The sequence below is a fragment of the Haliaeetus leucocephalus genome, unplaced genomic scaffold (genome assembly GCF_000737465.1).
Source record: "Haliaeetus leucocephalus isolate CR32 unplaced genomic scaffold, Haliaeetus_leucocephalus-4.0 Scaffold206, whole genome shotgun sequence".
NCBI classification, from domain to species: Eukaryota; Metazoa; Chordata; class Aves; order Accipitriformes; family Accipitridae; genus Haliaeetus; species Haliaeetus leucocephalus.
The window spans coordinates 11,557,621-11,581,490 of NW_010972642.1; the positions used below are offsets into that span (position 1 = coordinate 11,557,621).

The following is a 23,870-nucleotide window of genomic DNA, read 5'->3' on the forward strand; positions in this document are numbered from 1 at the left end:
TTTCATTTTGAAATCTGCCTCAGGAATAATACAAGGGAGACTTTAAATTTACCAGAATGATATATGGGGTTGAGCAAGGCAAGAATTGCATTAACCTGTTTGCATGGGATATGCAACAGTGCTCAGTACATGAGTTAACGGTCCTTCAATCTCAAATTATGGGCTTCTATAGTACTTTCTGCAGTAGTATCCCAATCTTATTTAGGATATCTAAGCATGGGGATGGGGTTATATTATGTGGAAATACACAATATCATTTTTTTCCAAACCTCAAAATAGCCTGTGTTACCTTTCATCTCTTTCTACCCTGCATGAGTTCTCTGGGCCTTAGCAGTCTAAAGTTCTTGCAAACAGTATCCAAACAGATGAGAGATTTTCTGGGATGACCCTATATGTGAAGGACAGAACCTTCATCCACACACAGAACTGGAAAAGTAGTTCTGTACTACCAGAACGGCTCCAAATACCTTTTGACTGGGAGAACTGTGTAGATTTCCAGGGCAATGCCATCGCTGCAAAGGTTTGCTTGTTTTAAGAAACCACTCTGATCAGTGACTCAGCACAGGCCAGGATGAGCCTCACCTTGTTGATTATGCATTGGCCTTAACAACTTGTACTGACTCAGACACTGTACTCTTGGCTGTACATATTCTGTCCAGTATACATCCATCTTTGCAGATGTTGGCAAGTAGATTTTACTTTTTTTCCTTTGGACTGCTGTTCAAATAGGAATTTTGTTTCCTTCCTTGTGAAAAAAAAAACCAACCCCAAAACAAGAAGAAAAAAAGGCTCATTTCTAGTGGGTTGATCAGGTATTTTAAAGCTAGCTAGTTGATGCAGATCTGCATACAGAGTGCCACATTAATCAGTCTTTCCAATTGGACTGAGGTACTTCAGCTCTAAGAACAGAACTGTCTGCAATTTCAATGTTTCCCAACTGGGAACCTGGTCTCTTTGGGCCAAGAGCAGAAAGAAGGGCTGTACTGAATTGTAATAATAGTCTTCCATGGCCTGTTCAATCCCATGAGATTTAATCTCCCCTTGCAAGCTTCAAAGAGAAATTCCCGTTGATCTGCATCTGTGGTGCACAGCAGGGAGGCTGTCCTGGTTTCGACTGGGATAGAGTTAATTTTCTTCCTAGTAGCTGGTATAGTGCTGTGTTTTGGATTTAGGATGAGAATAATGTTGATAACACACTGATGGTTTAGTTGCTGCTAAGCATTGTTCACACTAAATCAAGGACTTTTCAGCTTCTCATACTGCCCTGCCAGCAAGGAGGCTGGGGGGGGAGAGGGGGGCACAAGAAGCTGGGAGGAGACACAGCCAGGACAGCTGACCCAAACTGGCCAAAGGGGTATTCCATACCATGTGGTGTCATGCGCAGTATATAAACTGGGGGGAAAGCTGGCCGGGGACAGCTGCTCGGGAGCTGGCTGGGCATCGGTCAGCGGGTGGTGAGCAATTGCATTGTGCATCACTTGGGTTTGGTTTTTTTGTTTGGTTTGGGTTTTTTTTCCCTTCCTTTTCTGTCCTATTAAACTGTCTTTATCTCAACCCACAAATTTTACCTTTTTTTTCCACAATTCTCTTCCCCATCCCACTGCAGGGTGGGGAGTGAGCGAACGGCTATGTGGTACTTAGTTGCCTGCCGGGTTAAACCACAACAGAAGTGCTGTTGCTAATTCTAGTTAGTTCACATTGCAGCCTGTTGGGTTTCCTCTTAGTTGTAATCACTCCCTCACACATGCAAAGGTCTACACAGCTAGCATGTCTGCACCTGAAGTTATTCTTCTGAGCGTGGTCATCAAATGAAGGCAATTCATTAAAGATAGATTGGAAGTTATACTAATGTCTGTCTGTCCTCTCCTGGAATCACCAGCTGACAAAGGCTGATAGCCATAAGTCAATTATCTGTTTACTTAAGGGTGTCAGTCCCATGAGGACATAATCAGTCAATAGTCCCCTTGACGTGTCCATTAAGACCAACTGAAATAACCACCTTTTGAGATGTAAATGAAAAACATGGAATCAGGAGCAAAAAACATTTCTTGAACCGGTTTCCATCTCTGCACCTTCTAGGTTTACAGAGGAGGCCAAGAAGGAACGACATCCCTTTGCATACCTGCCCTTTGGGGCAGGACCTCGTGGCTGCATTGGCATGAAAATGGGTTTGCTGGAGATAAAAATGACTCTGTTGAGGATTTTGCAGAAGTTTCAATTTAAGACCTGCCCAGAGACTGAGGTTTGTACATGCAGAGGCTCAAAGGCCACACTTGTCAACTTCAGGGAGTTGACAGTGTGTCCTAGACAGGACGACTGATTTGCCTTTGTGACCTTCTCTTCGTTTGAGAAAACTGCTAGGGCCACTTCCGTGATAAGGAGGGACAAGAGGCCTGGACTGCATGTTTTAATCAAAATGTGGTTTAGCCTTTATGATTTTTCCAACAAAACAGAGTTACATGGCCCTGCCTTAGTGGAGAGCAGTGTAGCAGCACCGCAGTCCAAATATCTTGATTTACACAGGGGGAGAATGGGTGTACATCTTCCACGGGATCTTAGCACTTTAGTATATGCCTATTGCTATATACGTTGCACCGGGCGCTTACTCAGCACCTCTAGAGTTTAGAGAGTTAATTTCTTTCTGTTCAGATCTACAGTATACCTGGACAACCACTGCCTCAGCCTCTGGCTGTAAATTCTATTTAATATTATACTACCACAGCTGACTATAAAACAAGTACTTTACAGCTTCCACAGTAATCCTGGTATGAATTGGTCCCCCAGCAAATATGTCTGTCTGTATGTGGAGGTGTTACACACACACAAACAAATAGATACAACTGTACATAAGATGCTCTTTTTTCTTTCAGATTCCTTTGCAGCTGAAATCAAAAGCCACGCTTGGACCAAAAAACGGAATCTACATTATGCTAGAATCTCGCTAAAAGAAAACGTGCATCCTGAAGCCTCCTGGGATGGGACCCCTTGTTCAGTGGCTCACTGGGTATAATTATTTTTCAAAACCCCAAAGCCAGGTAGGAGCCTAAGTCCCACTGATGGTCAGTACCCTCCTATGGGAGAGCCTCCAGTCACTTTTTTAAATGAAACATGGGCTCCACAGTCTTTTTGGTGGTTTTCAAATTGCTGTGAATAGTATCTGTAAAGAAGCATCCCACTTTCACTTGCTTTTCTACATTACACTTCCTTTCACTCGTCTTTGAGAATGCTTTCTTCGTGTTCAAGTTCAATAAATGGAGCAGGTGTTAAGCACACACGTGATTTACAGTAGATTTTAATTACAATTCATTATCTCACACATCCTTCTCATGCACTTATAAGTCCCTACTGTAGAAAAAGCCCAAGAGGCACCACAGTTACAGCAGAAGACCTGGCATCTAGTGCACTGGATTTTATCATGAACTCTGCTAAAAATCAAAGCTGAGTCTCCTGCACAATGCTTAATCTCTCCCTCTGTCTGTAAAGGGAAGGAGTTGCACCTTCTTCATGCTTTTGCAGTTATCTGAAATACACTTAGATTAACAATTTGCACTTTGCACATTGCATCAACATGACTGAAGAGGAATGAAGCGTTCCCCTGCTTACCAGTTAAGTTCCAGTAGCTAAGACCAAAGAAATGAGGTGACACCCATTTTTCTGGTTACTGAACTGCTGTTGGGAAGGTGGAGAAAAAGAAGATAAAAATTTAAAGAAGCAGGAGGACTGGAAGAAATTTAAGGGTAATCAGAAGGTGTTGGTACAACATCTGCTTCACTTTGAGGCCTTTCCTTTCCAAGCATTGCAGTTGGCGCCATCCTTGTCTAGCTCATTGGCTCAAGAAAATGAAGAGTGCTGCATGCACTAAAGCCAATGGCAAGGGAGATCATCAGTCCCAGCAGCTCTCTTGATTCCTTATGTGACCCCAGAGCAGGTCACATCCCACGTGCCTCACTCCGCTCAGGAAGGAACTTGTCCGATTGCCAGCTGCGGCAGCACCATGGAGCCATTCAAGCTGTATGACTGTGCACGTGCATCTTCACAGCCAAAGCAACAGTACGCTTCCACTCTTCACATTCCCTCCATGCTTTCCTACTCCTCTACAAAGCCCTTCAATCACCACACAGCTAGTGGAGCATCACACAACAGTGATTGATTGACCAGAAAAAAACCCCAAACATGGCCTTCAGTGGGCACCACAAACTGGTTGGCTGTACAACAAAACCATGAGAGGAGATGGTCTCAGCCTCAGAGTCCTTTTTTTTTTAAGTTGTTTTTATAAATAGCAAAAATTCTTATGGCACCATAAAAATAAGGAGGCACCTTTTGGTTCTTGGCAAGTGTTGACCTTCTGCCTGCTGACATACTCTGCTTGAGATTTCCTTAGGTACAACATCTCTCTTGGTGGTATGCACAGAGACGTGTCACGGCAGCAGGAGGAAGAGACTGACTGCTCAGCTTCACTGCAAGAATTGCTGGAAGGAGCCATCTGCTCACTGGTCCCTAGCTAGTTCCATAGTTTTGCTCCAGCAAGCACCTTTTGCTGCCTTTTTCCCACATGCTGCCTCAACACTGATCAAATTACTGTATCTTGCTCCTGGAAGATTTTCTTTCTCTTCCATGTGATTTTTTTTTAATTTTTAAATTTTTTTTAAAGCAGAACTGTACAGGTAGTGTTAGTAAAGTACTGACTCGGCAGTCTTGGAATTGATCCTTTTTCCATGGAGCATCTCTGGCATGCTCAACAGAAGTGCCCTGTTACAGAGACACTGATTATATGAATTACTGATGGAGTGATTGTTATTTATTTGAAAAGCAACACACTGTATATACCCTAGTTCCTACATATTATCCATCGTTTTTCCCTCTTGAAAACAGTGTCCTGGCAGTTGATTTCCTGTACAGCTTATACATACAACTGGCAAAAAGTTGGACGGGCCTTGCCTAAAAACTTGCTCACCTACCTGAATGAGCAGGAAGATCATTGCAGTCTGAGGTCAGCTGTCAAAGGCTTGTTTGTCCCTTCAAAATTTTTTAACTGTTTTTCTTCCTTACGTGAATTAGCAGGTTGTTGTGTGCTTCATTTTTGACCAAATATTCTGAGCCTAAATCAAGCTTGTGCCTTTCTTCCATATGTTTTTGTATGGACTGTTCTACAACTTGCCTGAATGCTGGTTAAAAACTTGTCTGAATGCTGGTTAAATGCTGGAAAAAACCAGTACTGCAGTGGCTGCAACTGTGCATCGCATTTTACAGGCTTGGAAACTGCACCAAGCGTCTTTCCCAGCTACTCCCAAGTTGAACACAGTATGTGTGCGTGTAAACTCACTTGAGTCTGTGCTAAGGGTTTTTCAACTGTCCTGCAAAGTTTTCTCATTAGGAAGTATTACCTGTTTTCACCTGTCAGTTTGTAGTGGTGTGGAATAGAGGAATTATTTTTGCAGCTGTGGGCCAAGTCAGATGTCTGGAAGTGCATCATCCCTTGTTCTACATGCAGGCCTAGCAAGACAGCTAGAGAAGATGGGGGAAAGCCTGCCAACTTTCCAGTAATATAGGAAGAGCTGCAAGCCATTTCTTCCTTTTAAACAACAGCTGCTGATACAGTCACCAGACACTGCACAGACATTTTACCTGGATACTTACTTAATGATACTTAATGATGCTGGCCCTCATCCTGGCCGTGTGGGCTTAGCAACATACTTAAAGAGCGAGCTGTGTTGAGAGACCAGCGCTGCTCTAGCCCCCTGGAAGCACACATTTGTAAAAAAACAAGACACAAGACTGACAGCAGCTCTCCAAACCAGAAACTGGTAATGCCATGTTAATCACAGTGTGCTTGTGCACCCATATAACATGGTCCCAAACTGATCCTAAGCAGAACTGGCTTTAGGATTCATAAAAAAACCCCAACAAACTACCAAAAAAAGAGCATTATGTTTATAGTTGCAACATCAAAACATAACTTCATATCCTTAAGTTATGGTGACTATTAGCATTTCTGGTACAGCATGCTTCAGTCAACAGCAGTTGAGTCTAGAGAGGAACAAGGAAGTGATTTAAAATAATTTCTCTCCTCAGAAACAGTAAGTGTGTTGTCTTGCATTGCTGAGCTGTGGGTTTGTTTAAAATCAGGCATGTCTGTTTTACAAAAGGGTCTTAGTCATTCTCTGACAGCTGATACAAAGCAAAGGCTGCTTGGTAAAGGAAAGCTTCTATTAAAAACATCTTCTGGGACTTTGCAATGATTACAGAAAGCCGTCAGTATAAAATGGTATTTTTAATGAGACTGCTGACATAGAAAACCTTTACAGTTTTGTACTTTATAAATAGTATTACTAGAAAAACAAAGCTGGGTGTTAAAAATTATTATGCTTCATTGATTGCAAATTTGAACTATCTGTTCTCACCTGGCATTAATTTCCTCTCTGTGTGTGATACTTTCTGAAATGACCACCTTCTCATTTCCCTTTTTTAAATGATGTTTCCATCTTCGACACCGCTTCACCTAATATCAGACTCTTCTGTGCATTTACAGTAGTAAACATGCTAAAAGAATTTACAGCTGACTTATGAACTGTTTATTTCATTGCTTGGTTCACACTGGCCCCGCTCTCTTTCTTCTGACTGTGAAGTCTGATCGGTCTTTAAGATGTTTGCTCCCTGCACAGCTGGGTGCTATGGCTATGTTGTGGTTCAACCCCAGCCAGCAACTGAGCCCCACGCAGCCACGCTCTCAGTTCCCCCCCACCCAGTGGGATGGGGGAGAGAATTGGAAGGAAAAAAGTAAAACTCATGGGTTGAGAGAAGAACAGTTTAATAGAACAGAAAGGAAGAAACTAATAATGATAATAATAACAACAATAAAATGACAATACTAATAAAAGGATTGGAATATACAAAACAAGTGATGCACAATGCAATTGCTCACCACTCGCTGACTGATGCCCAGATAGTTCCCAAGCAGTGATCTGTCCCCCCCCAGCCAACGCCCCCCAGTTTGTATACTGGGCATGATGTCCCATGGTATGGAATACCCCTTTGGCCAGTTGGGGTCAGCTGTCCTGGCTGTGTCCCCTCCCAACTCCTTGTGCCCCTCCAGCCTTCTTGCTGCCTGGGCATCAGAAGCCGAAAAATCCTTGACTTAGTCTAAACACTACTTAGCAACAACTGAAAACAGCAGTGTGTTATCAACATTCTTCTCATACTGAATCCAAGACATAACACTATACCAGCTACTCTAAAAAAAATTAACTCTACCCCAGCTGAAACCAAGACAGGCTACTTTCAAGGAGGGAGCAGGATTCCCTCAATTGCCAGGCTTTTTGCAAGTAGAGATGAATTTGTGACCGGGCCTGAAACAAGAAGTGCAAGGGAGCTATTCAGGCTTGTGAAGCCAGTCTCCTGCTAAAACAGGTAAGCACCAGTAACCCTGGCCATTTATAACAGCCATCCCTCCTGGATTTTTGTGCTGGAAGTACTGCAAGTACTGTAAGAGCATTTCTACAACTCCCACTTGCCCTTTGGCCCCAAGGCAGCTCTGGGCAATGGTTTCTAAGAAGCAAAGTGCAAGCCTTCTCCAAGCCAAGCAGCACCGAGCACACTCCCGTAGCCGGTACGCACCATCCACCTCAGTTCCTCTTACCCACCGCCCCTACTGCACCAGGCTGCAGGTATCCAAACCGGGTAATGTACTGCTGCTCCTTTGCTGCTGCCACTTACAGACAGGATTTTGACACCCATATCTTTTACAAAATCTAGGCAGAATATCATGACAAACCTGATTACAGGCAAAACTCATTAAATGGTGTGGTGGGTTGACCTTGGCTGGCTGCCAGACCCCTACCCAGCCCAGCAAGTGGTGGGCCAGGGGTTCATATACTACCCTGCTCTATACTGTACTACTACACAGCAAAGTTGTTTGGCTTCTGCTGGTTTGCTGTCTGTCTTGCCAGGCTGGACCTGGTATCAAACCCAGAAACAACCTTCACAGCTTATCTTTCTCCTCACATGGTGTAGGAGTGAGCAAGAGCTTATGACCCTGTTCCTGCTCAGTTTCTTGTCTTAAGTAGCCAAGAGATATCCTCCTCACTCAGAGAAGAGGTTCAATATCAATTTTTGTCTGAGGTTTAGATTTAATGTAAATGACTCTTTAATCTGTTAATTTCCAAATGCAATCCAAACAGCTGTAGAGGGACTCCACTGCTTAATAAAAGCATCTTTAAGAAAGTTTCCAAGAACTCAGAAATGTCGTGAAACATGGTGCTTGCTTTTAGTATTGATCCAGAGAACACCATTACAAAGAGTTTAGTGGTTTGAATACCTGTTTGTTTACTACACACAAGAAAGTTACCACTGCAGTTTCAAAAGTGGAAAACATGGTGACTTTCTTTGTGTGTTAATGGAGAAATAACAGATGACAAAGTAACATAACCAGCCATTTTATTCTAGTTATTTTACTTACATGCACACACACTTACACATCACCTCCAAGAATTAAGTTAAAGGCTTTCAAAATACTACTAGCCATCAAAAATATTATTAAAAAATATCTCAGCTTTTTTCATTAAAAAAGCTGAGATGTTTCAATTTTCTGGCAAAATATTAACATGACATTAGCTATTCCAGTTCTTAGCTGAAATGCTGGTTATGTTCAGAGGAAGAAAGGCATACTGCCAGTATTCTCATTTACCATGAATGTGTAGATGAACATGTTTTTGTTTTGGCAGAAAAATCTTATTCTGCACAGGTATGCACAGCTTTCATACATAATGTTATCCTCCTCAGTCAATGTAGTATTTGCTGACAAGCTCATTTGCTGACATGAGATTTATCATTTATGTTCTATTATAAATCTTTCAAAGAAAGAATACAGTCAAGTTGCTTCTCCACATCTTGTTTTACTGGTTTAAACAAGAATAGGAGTATTTTCCTTTAGGTATTGTGTTCCAGTTTTACAGTGCATATAAAAGGAGTTCTGCACAGCCTTACTCCAGCTAATCATGGCTAAGCTCCTGGTTCACAGTGCTGAAGTAATAAAGAATTAACCAGTGTACATCTGTCAATCATCATGCAGATGAATTAAAAAAAAGTGCTTCTAGAATACAGGTAGAGATGAGATTTTTTTTGGTCCTATACAAAGTATATCTTAAGGCTTTTGTGGTACACTATAGCTAACAAGTACTCATTTAGGAGCATTACAGGTGTGATAAAGTATCTGTCTGTGCATCAGCAACTTTAATCTTAAGAAATACTTGACAGTTCACGTATTCTTATTATCTGCATACACCTATGCTGACTGCTCAACACTAATAACATCTTTTGCTGGGAAAAATTAAATATTCAACTTACTTAACTTAATTGTCAGTTTTTTAAAGGTTTCAGCTCTGTGGCTGAAGACCACTCCCCAGGTAAGCACGTTTTTCCTGCAAGAAAATCCAAAGAGACCTTGATTACACAGGTAACCACCATATCTCCTGCAACCAAAGGGGCAGTACACCTAATGAGAGACAGTCACTCGCTGTCCTTCCCAACAGCTGTAAGAGAACCATAAAGTTGCTCCACAGAAACAGGGTATTGCTAATCAAGCAGTGCAAGCAGTGTATTTCATTCCTAAGTATGATATTCTTCAGTGACAGGGTGAGTGCCTCCTCTTCCTCCCTCCCAGCACCTGCTAGCACTCTCTCATTTGTAGGCACAGTGAAAGTCATGAAAAACTTGTGTTCTCACAGACCTAAAATACATCATTGATTTGATAGAGCAAGTCAACTAAGTAGCACAGCACCAAGCAACCCTTGCTATGCTTCATGTCTTTTGTACTTAATTTTCTCATTGAAAACAACAAGTGAAAATAAGTCTGTGTTCCTTTTCAACAAGCAAGTTTAATTTTTGAGGCATTGTTGGTGAAGATTAAGTAGGGACAAAAAACAACACTGCAGAGATTGTACAGTCTCATTTGCAGACACTTGAATGTCTACTGTTACAGGAGACATTATTAAAAAAGCAGGTTTTATCAAATTTTGAGTTAAAAGACAAACAGGTAGAAGGAGACAGCCTCTGACCAACAAGCACATGTAAAGATCTATCCTGAAACAATTGTAACTAAATATTGTTTAAACTTGGCAGTCATAGCCAATTCTCATGTTACAAGCATCGGTGAATTCCCCACATAAATTTATAAAAGTCTCTAGTAATCCAGGGAAACATGATACCTGCTAAGGAACAGGAGACAGACACAGGATTTTAAGAATTCTAAGACATCCTTTGTGTCTTCTTACCCCTCATTTTCTGTTGCACAGAAAGGGTAGAAAATAAATGTATCATCTGAGCACTCACCTACCCAATTACATAACTTCTAAAAATCACTTTTTCTCTCCTAAGCCAATACTAAAAAAATGTGTATACCAGCTAAACATAATTATGACAGATTTTGCTGCTATAGCATTTTTGCTAACGCCTGGTCAATGTATTCTATGAGATACTCTGGATAAATCTGCTGCTTCTCAAAGATGACAAAGATAGAAGGGTTTGAAGAGTTATTCACACAACTGTCATAGAAGTTTTGGTTGTCCTTCAAGGGAGGCCGAACATAAGAAGAATTACCAAGAGTGAACTCCCCCACCAGCACCCGTGCCAGAAACATGGTCTTGATGTATGGGTCTTCCCTGCAGTAGCAGTCAGAATAAGATGCATCCCGTGCAAAATAGCTTCCTGCAGAAGAGACACCAAGATAAGAATTGATAAGACACCAAAATTGCAGGGAAGGAAGTGATACAGTGTGAAAGCAAATTCATAAGCAAATCCATTAAGTGGTTCATGAACAGCCTTTCCAAAGCCTTCACTTGTCCTGTATGTCCTTCTTAGTGAAAATGACCACTATGTATTACCTACACTTTTATTTTTCACAGCACACATATTAAAAAGCCCCACAAGTAATGTTTTAAATGTTACCATACTCCTCAAAGAGATTCCCTCCTGACCCTAGAAGACCACCTTCCCCAATCTCACCCAACTTGCTCTCCTGACAGAGGCTACTAATACTCATTAGAACATTTCTGAGAGTTACAACATATTCAATTGGATGGGTGGGTAATCAGTCAGCCTGTATCTTGGCTATTCCACTTGGTATGTTGATCCTTTCCTGTATGCAGGATGATGTAAAGGAATATAATTTGCTAACAAGGCAAAAAGCCTGTAACCAGGATGGCATTTACATTCCTGGAAAAAAACCAAGTAATGTCACGTTGCTTTCCTGTAGGAGCTTGGAGAAAGTGGAACAGAAGTAAGCCTGGACCCTAGGAGAAACCATCCCTAGAACTAGCCTCTCCTAAGCTTGTCTTTTCTTGCAAGGCAAGAGTGGGACATAAAGAACAAGGCCTTTCAGTATGCGTTACCTGCAAATGATCATTGCCAAAGTCAGATATGTTGTCCACGTCATCCCAAAGATAAGTCCTAGATTGGCCGAGTGCCCTCTTCCTAACTTCATGCCTCTGCAGTAACTACTGAGAGTTTTTTAGCAAGTCTAAGGTTAATGAAAGAGTTGAAAAACAACCTTTGCCGTAGACTGTCCCATGAACGCCACAGATCCTCCAGTCAAAGTTTTGCTGACAGATGGCATCAATGTATTTTTTACTGGTCCCATGAAATAAAAATCGCTCATCCACAGCCTTTCCACCGCTGCTCTTCTGCATTTGTTCCTTCTGCCTGCAGTAAGAAGCAGTATCTTTGCAGTTCCACGGTGGCTGTACCCAGACAGGTTCCAGCCATACTAGTACTCAGAAATTATTAAAACAATAAATTATTAAGTAATAAATTTAAAGTATTAAAGAATACATTCTGAAAATCCTTATGTTAAGGTCTAAACTTGGGGCATACAGGGTATCTTGCTGTCTAGCTGTGTACAAACATACTTTCATTACACACAAATGCCTCCAGATATTTAATAATAAAAATGCTTTGTATCATTCATTGCCTGTTGGGAGAGGGGGAGGACTCTTAGCATTTTTTATTTTTTTTTTCTAAACAGGAGTTCATGTTAAGGCTTTCCCTCAGTGAGTTGTGCATTTAATTTTGAAGGCTGTTTCAGTTTTGACCCGCTACAAACTAGTGTTTGCACCAAATGCGACTAATTACCAGCTTCAAGGCTTCAGTGGAAGGCAGCTGTCCTGGACACAGGCCTGGCAGAAGTCAGAACCGCTTACTTGGGAGCAAGGATTCCTCCCACAGAGCTCATCTGACTATTCTAAGCTCTATGTCTTGACTGAGTTTTGGTTTTGTCGGTACCTCTTTATCTACATGTTGATCCTGGCTAGGTATTTCAGTAGGGGATGGAAGCAGATCCTTAAATGCAGCTGCATTTCAGGAATGCTCATGTCTATCTTTAGCACACAGCTAACTGCAGAAAAAAACAAACTTAATGTACACATACCAGCACAGTATTTTACACATACCATTGATACAGTTCCCAGAGAGATGGGTTCTGAACTCTATGAATCCTTTTAATAACTGTTTTGGGCATCGTGCGTTGAAAGTCCACTTTGACTTTCTTGTATTCTTCAGAAGAACTGTCAAGCTCAATCAGCTGTAAGGAAAAGATTAAAAAGCTACTCTCATCTTTTACTAAATCATAACAAAGCCACCCTACCTAGTGCACTACTAAGACCTTTAAAGTCTTTTCTGTGAAACAGAGGTACAGGCAGCAAAAATACTCTTGGAAAAAATGCAGATTAGAGAACCCTGCTCTGTAAAAGTGAGCTCTTACCTAGGGAACATTAACTCCTGGGGTTTAAGACACCCAGGCTGCTCTCTCACAGGACATTAAAGGAGCTTCATGCTTTTGTGTAGCCACCCTGCCCCTTTTAATATTTGGACCAAAATATATTTGCATGTATATATCAAACAGTACCTAAATACATAGAAGAAAAGAGCACATAAATAAAAGAAGGACAGAGAATTTATGTTGCAGCAAATCAAAGAGTACCTCTACACTCATGCTTTTTAAATCTTTATAGTTTATAATCCCTACAGCCAGTGAACACAAATTGCATTGCCTGTTATGTTTTTACATAAATTGAAAAGGCTTTATTCAATCAACCATTTTAGGGAAGAGTAGGGACACACCACCAAAAGTCAGTCCTGAAAGCAAGCAAAGTTTTGTACTTGCATGTTTTCCCTAGGAACATCAAGAATGTCAACATTACCCTTCCCTATTTTTTACTGATAATTTCTTGAGGATTTGCATTTTGCAAGTTAGTAATTTTCAAGCTTCATATAAGATGATCTTTTCCATAGGTATCGTTACTAGAGTTGACAGAGGTGGTGGTGGAGGCAGGCAGGAAGTCAGCAAGGTAAACCATGCAGATAACAACTGGGTGTGTTACAAAAGTAAACAACTTCACTCCACTGGAGTTACGGTACATTTTAATAAATGATCCCAGCCTGAACTCTGCTCATTTCAGCAATGCTCCATAGACATGCAACAGTGTATTTAAACACAGCTCAGGGAATGGCTACCCTGAAGTTCACAGGCATGATTTCTCTCTGATGCTTCAGCACATGTTGGACTTCAGAGCTATGCATCTTGGGCACCAGTAACAGTGTTGCTTCAGGCAAATTTGCCAAGCTAAGGGATAAGCAGTAGCAGTGAAATCCAATGTTGCCAAGGTTACAATGCCACCATTTGTTAAGTTTAAATCTGGGACTAGTTTCACCTCTAGGTCTGCCCAGTGTAGTATCAGGCTCAAATTTACCAACACCTCTGCATTACATTACATCAGAAACAGTCATCTACAAGTGCACAAGAAACACTGAACTTGTAACAAACCTGTATGTGACAAAACTGACGGACAGAAAAAAAAAGCTCCAAACCTTGAATCCCAGTTCAGGCAGGGCAGATTTGTCCCAGTGAGCCGGAATGCCCTTAAACTCTTCTGTATGTTTAAAGCCCCTGTACATTACAAGACATTACAAATAGGTAATCAAAACAAAACAGATCCCTACATTTTATATACACATGATACTAAACATTTTTGCCAAGTTTAGGGATAATATAGGCAATTGAACATATTCAGAAATATTTCAAAATCGTCTTTTCAGTTCAGTACATGACAATATTTGTTCCAAATCATCATGTCAAGACTTATGGCAGGAAGCAAGATGCCAAATGAGGAAACAAATTAGATGATACACACTGAACTAAACATGAAGCCAGTTCTCTTAGTTGCAAAGGGTTGAATGTATACATAAAAGCTCTGCCTCACTGGGGTAGATAAATAAAAACACATCCAGTATTATATCAATGTGACAGAAACAGGATAGATACAGCCCTCTACTTCCACCCCAATTTCAGTTGGTGTGTTTAGCTGCTCTTTTCTGTGTTAAGCAAGCACTGTGTGCTACAGGGGAATGCATAAAAAACATTGGCTGTTACATGCAATTATATAAAACTTCTCCCCTTGCAGACTCCCACCTTTTGCTCCACTTGTAACAACTACTATTTTCCTTTCAGATTGTCTGGTTGTTCTCAAAAGAATTGTCTGTAAACTTGTACTTAGCTTTGAAAATTACTGATCTTAGATGTCAGAAAGGGCTAATATGCATAAATGTTACTGCTTCCGTCTGCATCAGCTGCTCTAGTAAGATAGCTCCCTACAACGTTGCTACATGATGAATTATTTTCTATGCTTCCACACTTTCTGTAGCCAAGCCCAAACTTCCTTCACCCCCAGGGCTCCCAAGTCGCTTGAAAACTGGTGGCAGGCTGCAATACTGCCCTGGCTAGACATCGTTGTAGGAAAGGTATGTCCCTTCCCCTCTCCATTTCTTTTACAATTGCCTTAACAGCTACTCCTTCACCTTATTTACACCCTTGGAAGACACTGCATTCAAAATGCACTAAATCCATCACCGCAGAATGAGCAGTTGCAGTTTACCTTGCTCTTGTCTTTTCTACCTCTGTCTGAGAGATAAATTTAGGTCTTCTGCAAATCTCTCTCTCTGTTGTGTAGCGAAGGTTTTTCTGAATCATGGCTGGGAAAATAAAAATAATACCCTGAACAATCAGATGTTTTCAGAAAGCCTTCACGCTGCAGCAAAACTTGCCACTAAGTTGTTTTGTCAAAAATGTTGACAAAAGGGCACTGAGCTGTTTTTCTTGTGACACAAAGGGAGGTCAGAGCAGGATGTGAAACCCACTGTCTGTCTGTATAAACCACCAAGAAGGATTTCAGTTTCAGTTTTGCTCTTAACTTTAGAAGGAATGATAGACAACGGTAGCTATTTTCCTGTCATTGTTCCATTAGCCACACTTAACTGAAAAGGATCATTGTAAAGTAAGTATCTACTTTTGCTCCATGGATTGCATCCCCTCCTTCTCAATTTGCAAGCAAGATACTGTTTTCCTACATGTAGTTGTAGATTTCAAACCCCATAAACGCAACCTAACAGCTATCACAGGCCATTAATTTTTATTGACCACCAACAGAAACAAGTCACAGCAACCTGAATTTTAGAGGCATTATTTCTGGATCTTGGAACCTCTGTAGTTACTGCCACATCATACTAGCAACTAAGAGTCAGTAGCAGCGAGGAGAATGAGGCCTCATCTTCAGAGAGAGACGCAGGAAGAAAACAAACCGACCAACCCCTTGGCACCACCAAGCCTAGAAACTAAGTTTTAGAAGACATCTACATTGTGTATGTTTGCCTAAGTTACTAAAAAAGCCCAAACCTTAGAAAAGGGATTGATTTACTATGCAATTTTCCCTTCTAAGCCAGACAAGTTTCCCCAGCCTATAGAGAAGATTACAGCATTGCTTTCAACTGAATCACAAACAACATATCACATGCCATTTCTGCCTGTTTGGGTTTTTTTCCATGCAGAATGAGATAGTAGTGGAGAGTTAGATCAAAGGCAACTACACCAAAATGACAGTCTAGGCAGGCTGATTCCCACCACCACTGTATCCCATGGTTTTTGAAAAGGATACCTGGAAAGGCAACAGCTCAGAGAGGTCAGAGAGGACAGTGCCATCACAAGTGGCTTAAATTTCCTGAACTCTTGGGAAATACATCTGCCTACTTTGACAAAGTCAAGGTATTTCTTCAGCCTTTCCAGACAGGCAGAGCTATGAAAAGAAAATAGCTACATAAATCTTCCAATGCTAAGGAGGATTGTCTGGACCCTATACCTTGCCCAAGTATTTGTTTTTCTGCAAGCCAGTGATTAAAGCAGACCAGAAGCAGGCTTACCAAGTCTTCCAAAAGTTTCTCACCATCTGTGTTGGTGCTAGCATCAATGGCAATGTCACATTTGGGCTTGCTGGCAGACATTTTGAAACCTAGCACAAGAACTTCTCAGAAATAAAAGGGTTGGAGGAACAGGAATGCCACTTTGCTTATGTGAACAGCTCTTATCCTGAGAACTTTGACAGAGGCTCTGTCTCTGTAAGCATTGCCGATCAAAGTTCAAATTTCTCTCTCCTATCTCCTGTAGTAATGTAGTTTAAAACCACAAAAGACGTGGGAGGAAGGGAGGGAGAAAACAAAAAAACCAAAGCAAATGGAACCTACCTCCAAAATTGAGTTCATATTCATGTCTTCCAGCTTTGAAGTTCAGCTTTGGGGAACTTTTGGCTATATAAGCTTTCTCCAGGTCATCACTGGAGACAGTGGCAGCTTGATGATCACCATCCTGTCAGGCCAAAACCAGAGGAAAAGAAAAAGATTCTCCTGGTCTGTTATATACAAGCAAGTTTAAAACCCAGCAACTGTCATATGGCATGGTATGGTGGTTGCAGTATGTATCAGCTTTTGGGCATGATAGCAGCTATCATGGCAAAAGCCATGTATTAAGCACTTGAAACTGCCCCTAAAACAAACCAAGTGGTGTTATGAAGCCTAAACTTACACTGCAAAGTGCATGCTGTAATCGCTACTACTGAGATTGCACACTCACCAACCAGACCTTAGCAAAGACGCACAACATACTACTGGAACCTCAGAAAAGGAAGTTTAGTCAGGAGCAATGAAAAGAATGTATTCATGTGATCCTATCTGACAAGACTCACTGAAGAATTCTCTGTCAATAATATTTGTGACTCACCAGTGAGCACTCCTGTACCTGAACCAATCAAATTCACAGGCAAAAGATCCCATTAGGCCTCTAAAGTCCCTCTGTACAGTGTAAGGGAGGGAGGGGGTGACAAAAGAGGGGGAGGTTATAAACACTGTGCACTTTTCAGTAGTTCTGCACTTTTAACACAGAGTTGAGAGTCTCCCCATTTCTCCATACTTACTTTTTTTCCATACTCCTGCCACAGGCCATATTCATCTTTCCAGTACCAGATCCATTCTGTTGTAAGAACGAAGTGAGGGGGTTTGGTCACAGAGGAGGCTGTAGAAAGACGTCTAACCTTTGCAAACCCACAGCGCATATTCAGAAAACAGATACATGACAAGACAGAGCCACTTTCAGTAACACCATTATTAAATCTATTAAAAAAAAGGAGAAAAAAAAATCAGAACTGTTTGTGAAGCTTTACATATAGGTTCAGAAGTCCACCACAAATTTGCAAATTAAGTCAACATCACTCAAAAGCAGAACACGAACCTGCAGTTTCCACAACAATCCTAGCTCTGTCTTGTGGCTGTACATACTTTGCATTACAGTATTACGTCTCACATTGGTTCCATGGGCGGTAACCATTATCAACTTGTAAATTAGTGAGTTACATAAGGTGAACAGAAACAGTGGAAAATGTACACTGCCGCCTTCTTGCCAACCAACTGTATTCTAAACAGAACACTGTCATAACTTAGGCACCGCTTCAAAGAGCCTCTAACATAACATAAGAGGGCTAGGTAAATTCTCCAGCATGGGACACAGCACACTGCTATGAGCCCCTTCCAATACCCTCTTCATGCTACATAACCAGTTCCAAACTCTTAAAGGTACTTCCATTTTCTTAACGTTCTCTGCACCCAAGAATATCTATATCTCCAGGTACACAAGGTATTCTACCAGTTCCACAATACGGACTGGGGGATAAGGGGGCAGGAGGGGCAAATCTCATGCTACCTTTCCATCCTCCAGCTCAAAAGGTGAAAGATAAGGTTACTTCTAATCGTGGGGTCAAGCTGTGTATTGGCAAGCTCTAACCAAAGACAGATTCCCACAAGTATTTTTATTAGGTATTCAAAAAGTGAGTAGACGGGGTACTTCAGGACATGGTTTAGTGGGCATGGTTGATGGTTGGACTCGATGATCTTGAAGGTCTTTTCCAACCTAAATGACACTATGATTCTAAGTACTTGGGATAAAATCACCATTCTCTGCAGTTTTCCAGCCATTCTTAGTGAGGATTAAGACCTCCTATAGTAGCAGCAGTAGGAAGTATTTATACATTTTTTCACAGCAAAGAATACTAGAGTCTATGGGTCAGTCACATAAAATAACTGTGGTGGATTGACCCTGGCTAGCAACTAAGCACCCACACAGCTGCTCGCTCACTCCTCCTCCCCTGCACAACAGAGGGTAGAAAATAGGAAGGGCAAACGCAGGAAAAGTTCTGGGTCAATATAAAGGCAGTTCAATAAACGAAGAAGGGGGTGGGTGTAAACAAACAAAGCAAAGCTAATCACTCACCATCTCCCCAGGCAGTCTAATGCCCAGCCAGCCTCCAAACAGTAGCCACCTTGGTAACCAAAACCCCAACCCTCTTCTTCTTCTGCCCCAGGTTTTATTCCTGAACATGATGTTACATGGTATGAGAGATCCCTTTGGTCAGTTCAGGTCAGCTGTCCCAGCTGATCCTCTCCCAAGCCCTTGCCCACCCCACAGCCTACCCACTGCAGAGGAGAACGGCTGAGTCGGAAAAAGAGAAAGCCTTGACTCCGGGCAAGCACTGCTCAGCAACACCTAAAACATTGGTGCATTATCAGCACTGTTTTAGTCAAAAATCCAGAACACAGCACTATACAGGCTGCTATGAAGAAAGTTAACTATCCCAGCCAAACCCCGTACGGTAACCCAGAGAGTCCTATACGGACTCCAGGCATAAGTAAGTCACAATGGATCTGATCTCCGGCACCAGTAGATCAGCAAATAGAGGTCAGTAGAAGAATACCAAATGAAGCTACTTATGCCATGACTGCAATAGAATTGTAGCAGTTTATAGCCACTAAAGGCCTGGTCCAATATAGCAAACTCCAAACATTATTAAGTTCTGTAAGAGTTTATACCTGGCATTACTGGGGTCACAATATGCTTTTTCTATTTCTTCCATATTCTTCAAGTCCTTCCAGGTATTACCATCAGAGATCTGCCATCTATACGGCAAGTGAAAATGAGTTCTGATACACTTGTCTATAAAAGTTTAAAAAAAAAAAAAAGTAGTAAGAGATGCATTGTTTTTTACAGGCTATGAGAAAAACTCCAACATTTCAGGGCTGTACATCCAGCTAATGAAAGTATCAAATGCATAGCTAGGGAAAGTGTTCACCTATGGAATCATTACAAGCAGTAGTTTAGAATTTTTCAGCGTGAGCAAGCAAAACTTAATTTTTGAGCTTAGGCAGAAGTTCAGTTTCTGTACCTACTAGATTCTCTTTGTGCATCAAAATTGCTAGCAGGAGCTCAATGGTGGAAGACCATTCTGTCTTCTCGGTTTGAGAGACATAAATTTACAATGAATCAAGATCACAAGCTCATACGAGACTATTATTTCATATATAGAATAACAGTGTAGACTCTAACATTTATGCTTAACCACTTAGTCCCAAAATGGTATCACTGAGGGGAAAAACAAACCCAAACCCCAAACCCACAATAATGCTTAGTTTTAGGATAGGAGGTAGTTCATTTAGAGACTTCAAGAAGTCTCTAAGAGTTCAGGCCTCACCAGGAACAAGACTAGCAGTAGCAGTGGCCCAGGTATCACAAGTGTCACTCAGAAATCATTCAGAGTCAGTATGCAGTCACTCCACAATAGGAGTGAAGATCACATCACCAGTACGCATATGCGTAAACTTGAGGCTAGCTTTCATAGTAGAACAACAGGCAACTTCACTACAGGGAAAGTCAAGGAGACTGCACTACACTGTTCATACGAGAAAGCGTGCAGTACATCAGGGAGATACTACAGGTCCAAGAATATCAAGAAGGAAAAGAACGACAAAAGGACAAGAAGAAAGCTGGCACAGCAGCTTTTTTCCTGGACAAGTTGAAACATTTTGAAACGGAGACAGCTTGGACAGAACAGAAGAGTGCTAAAAGAAACAAGGAATAACGTAGAATTCACAGTATCTTTTGTAGCTATTTGAAATGGTACTCCTATCATTCAGCAATCCCTTAAGTGAACATAGGCGGAGTAGCCAATCTCCAACACAGGCAAATATTATACATTTCAGAGCAAAACAAAATAGCTCCTTTGTTTGGTATACCAGGTAGGTCAAACACTTTCCTACCAGCACTCAAGATTACAATGAGATTTAACTAAAGGTAAGCATAAGCTCTGAAGTTTCCCCTTTCAGTGAAAGATGTCTCTCGCTTTATAAGAAAAGGAAAATAGACTGGACTGGCTACAGTCACAACCTACCTTTAAAGCCACAACTTCTGTACAGATGATATAAACAGATCTGTTCCAATTCATCATCATTTGCAGTTGAGGGCTCTCGGCTAGAGCTGTGTTTTCTCTCTAGAGGGGAGAATTATAAGCTGTATTAATACACTTTGTTTCAATAAGCCCTCTTAAAAGTGCACCTATGGGTAGCGAAGATGCCTAAAAACTGTGTTTCTAACTACATAACTGCATTCAGCTCCAGAAAGACAGTGAAGTCTTTTATAACCTTGTATACTCAAAAGTCCTATCCCTTTATCCATCCTTTCTAAACTTGACTTTCCTGTCTGTAACTGCTAAATTCCTCACATAGTTTTTAGCTATCACTGCAAAATAAGAATAGAATCCAATGCCTTTACATTTCTAGATGGACTTGAGTTAACCGTGCATTCCACAGAGCTGTCCACATTGGCAGCTACAAAATCCAAATTCTAAAAATGTGTTATTTCTGCAAACTAAAGCACACCTGGAAACAAAGAAGGAACTGCAGGGAGAATAGCAGAAATGAACACACACTTTTGGATTTCCCATTCTGTTATCCTTTTCTTTCCTGCTAAATTATACTTAACTTCCAATTCTAAGGAACTTCAAAAGAAAAGAACAAACAAAATACTACATCTCTGAGAAGTAACTAGGATAGCGCTGTCTGTGAATTCTTGTGCTAGACAATCACTACATTAAAAAAAATGGATAAAGTAGTTTATGATCACACAAGTAAACACCACCCCTATTCTCTACCCTTGTTTATGTTTTTTTTTAGCAAGAAAAAAAAAATTATAGATCTCCCCATTTCCAGTTTCTGTTATGCTTTTCTAACCCCAAATTTAAGATTTTTGTAAACTCCAAGCACTTTATTTCTCAGGAACCCATAATGCCTTGAAATCCACTTCACTTGACAAGACACAAATCTCTGTCAATGAGATAGGTGCAAGGTCCCTCCTAAAAGACACATCAAGATGTAAATTCAGTTTTCTTTTACTTAATGATATCTGTGAGAATGTTACATTCACTATAGTGACTCTTCTTCTGATGTTTTCAAAAGATGGTGTTATTTACCTTTGCATGGTGAAGACTCGGCATCTTCTGTGTCATACGTGTTCCTGTTGCCATTTTTTATGTCATACATATTCCTATAAATGGAGGGTAGTTTCTCAATAATGTTTGAGCTCATTCCCTGTCTCTCCAGTTTCTCATAACATTCTGACTTTAAGAAGTCATGGGATCGCTTGCAGCTGCTGCCAAATCTGCACTGTCCCCGCAAAAAGTACTGGCAAACATGCAATTTGGTGCAGATCTTTTTATAGGTACAAGATCCATAAGGTCCATCACCTTTGTTATAATGCAAGCAGACCTTGGGCAGAGGAAAAAAAAAAAGAATTTAAAGATTAAAGTATGATGTGCTCATATAGACTGTTTGAATTAATGGGTTTTAAATTTTTACAGCTACGTGTTTGCATTTAAAAGACTTATACAAGTTTCTTCTTTCTTCTTGTTTTCCAAATGATTACTTGATAGTTTTTCCTTTTCCCTACTAATTTCTAGAAAGACCTTTCAAGAGACAACCACCATCTTACAGACATTCTCAAGCAGGTGAGATTTTGTTCTAAGTCACATAAATGTAGGATAGTGGATTTTATTGGGTTACTACCCAAACTCTTTTGTTTTCTAGTTCTGGAATAGTGAACTTTTTTGACCTAAACTTGATGGTACGAGGTACAGGATCTGGCTGGGATGGAGTTAACTTTCTTCATAGCAGACTATACCATGCCCTGTTTGGATTTGTGACGAAAACAGTGTCAATAACACACCACTGTTTCAGCTACTAATGAGCCGTGCTTGCACAGTGGAAAGGCTTTCTCTTTTTTTCCACTGTACCCCCTCCCCCTCCCCGGGTAGGCTGGGGGTGGGCAAGAAGCTGAGAGAGAACACAGCTGGGACAGCTAGCCCAAACTGGCCAAAGGGATATTCCATACCATATAATGTCATGCTCTAAAATAATAAAAAAAAAAGGCAAGGTTGGGAGGGGGGTCCTTTTTATAAGGTGGCCCTCGCTCAGAGACTTGCTAGGAATCAGTCTGCTTGTGGTGACTAACTTCCTTTGCAACTCTTATTTCCTTCCCAGTTTCCTCCACTTGCTAAACTGTCTTTATCTCCACCCACAAGTTTTGTCACACTTGTTCTTCTTGTTTTCTCTCACCTGTCCTGCTGGGAGCAGGGGAAAGGGGAGTGAGTGAGGGGCTGTGCGAGTGCTTAGCTGCCAGCTAGAGTCAACCCACTACAAAGAACAGAGGATGCAGATTTAAAATTTTAGGTTTGCATTATGCTAACTAAACTGACACCTAACATCTCCAGCTAGCATCAAGCCTCTTCCACTTTGTGATGCTCACTGAAAAACAAAGCTAAGAAACTGTCATAGTACTACTCACCTCGGGTAAGAGGGAAGGGTCATTTTGAAGCAGAAGCTGGCGAAGTTCATCGCCGTTTAAATTCTCAAGTCCATACCATTTTAGAACACAGAGATTGTGGTCCGAGTGGAAGTTGTGAACAAACTTGCATTCCTTCCTACAAGTTAAGAAACCCAAATGCAAAATGAGTGAAACAGACTTGCACTATTTTGCTACCCATCAGTATTACACTATACAGGTTAAAAAGCACACCAAATTAGCCAGTTGCAGAAAAATCTGTAGCACTCCTTTATAAAGTAATTATGTGATTTACTAAGCAGATTACATAATTACTCTGACGATAATTGCCATGCTATTTCTGATTTACAGTCATTACAGCATTAGTGTAGTCTGACAATATTGGCATTTTTGACCTGCGGCTCACAACCACGGCTAAGAAAACACCAAAACGCCGGAGCGACGCTCCCTTCCACTCAAGTCAATAGACACGTTCCCCAACCTCATGCAGCCCAAAGCGCTGAGATTTGCTGTGTGCGGAGGCGGGGGGGGGGAGCTGATCTTTCCCCCTCGGCCGGGCCCTGCTGGAAGCCCCAGAAGCAGGGCGGTGAGCTGGGGAGGAAGTGTTGCAACCCAAAGTCTGTGAAACAACCGCCGGTGCCTCTCTCCTTTGGGGGAAAAAAAATAAAAGGGGGGGGGGGGGATCCCGCCACGGAAAGGGCAGCAGGGCCTTTACTGAAGGCTCCTTGCACTGAAGGGGGCACAGCGAGCCCAGGGCCGAGCCGCCCCCCCGGGACAAGCCGGCTCCAGGCCCGAGCTCTCAGCCCGCAGCGAGAGAGGGGGAAGCGGTCGCAGCCCCCCC

At 41.5% G+C, this 23,870-nt stretch overlaps 2 protein-coding genes across 2 annotated transcripts in view; one reads left to right on the forward strand and one right to left on the reverse strand.

Moving 5' to 3' along the window:
• The window catches only part of TBXAS1 (thromboxane A synthase 1 (platelet)), a 229,450-nt gene extending 225,660 nt beyond the window's left edge, over positions 1–3,790 (forward strand). Inside the window, exons 12-13 of the mRNA XM_010566280.1 lie at positions 2,080–2,242; positions 2,871–3,790. Coding sequence (XP_010564582.1) covers positions 2,080–2,242; positions 2,871–2,945 — 238 coding nt within the window. The 3' untranslated portion in view covers positions 2,946–3,790. The remainder of the gene's footprint in view (positions 1–2,079; positions 2,243–2,870) is intronic.
• Positions 3,791–10,372: 6,582 nt separating this feature from the next.
• The window catches only part of PARP12 (poly (ADP-ribose) polymerase family, member 12), a 14,143-nt gene continuing 645 nt past the window's right edge, over positions 10,373–23,870 (reverse strand). The window contains exons 2-12 of the mRNA XM_010566359.1: positions 23,033–23,168; positions 21,663–21,957; positions 20,586–20,684; positions 19,231–19,354; positions 17,286–17,481; positions 16,561–16,681; positions 14,922–15,018; positions 13,858–13,936; positions 12,441–12,571; positions 11,543–11,694; positions 10,373–10,701 (exon numbers count right to left, since the gene is read on the reverse strand). Of these exons, the coding sequence (XP_010564661.1) occupies positions 10,427–10,701; positions 11,543–11,694; positions 12,441–12,571; positions 13,858–13,936; positions 14,922–15,018; positions 16,561–16,681; positions 17,286–17,481; positions 19,231–19,354; positions 20,586–20,684; positions 21,663–21,957; positions 23,033–23,168 (1,705 nt within the window). The 3' untranslated portion in view covers positions 10,373–10,426. The remainder of the gene's footprint in view (positions 10,702–11,542; positions 11,695–12,440; positions 12,572–13,857; positions 13,937–14,921; positions 15,019–16,560; positions 16,682–17,285; positions 17,482–19,230; positions 19,355–20,585; positions 20,685–21,662; positions 21,958–23,032; positions 23,169–23,870) is intronic.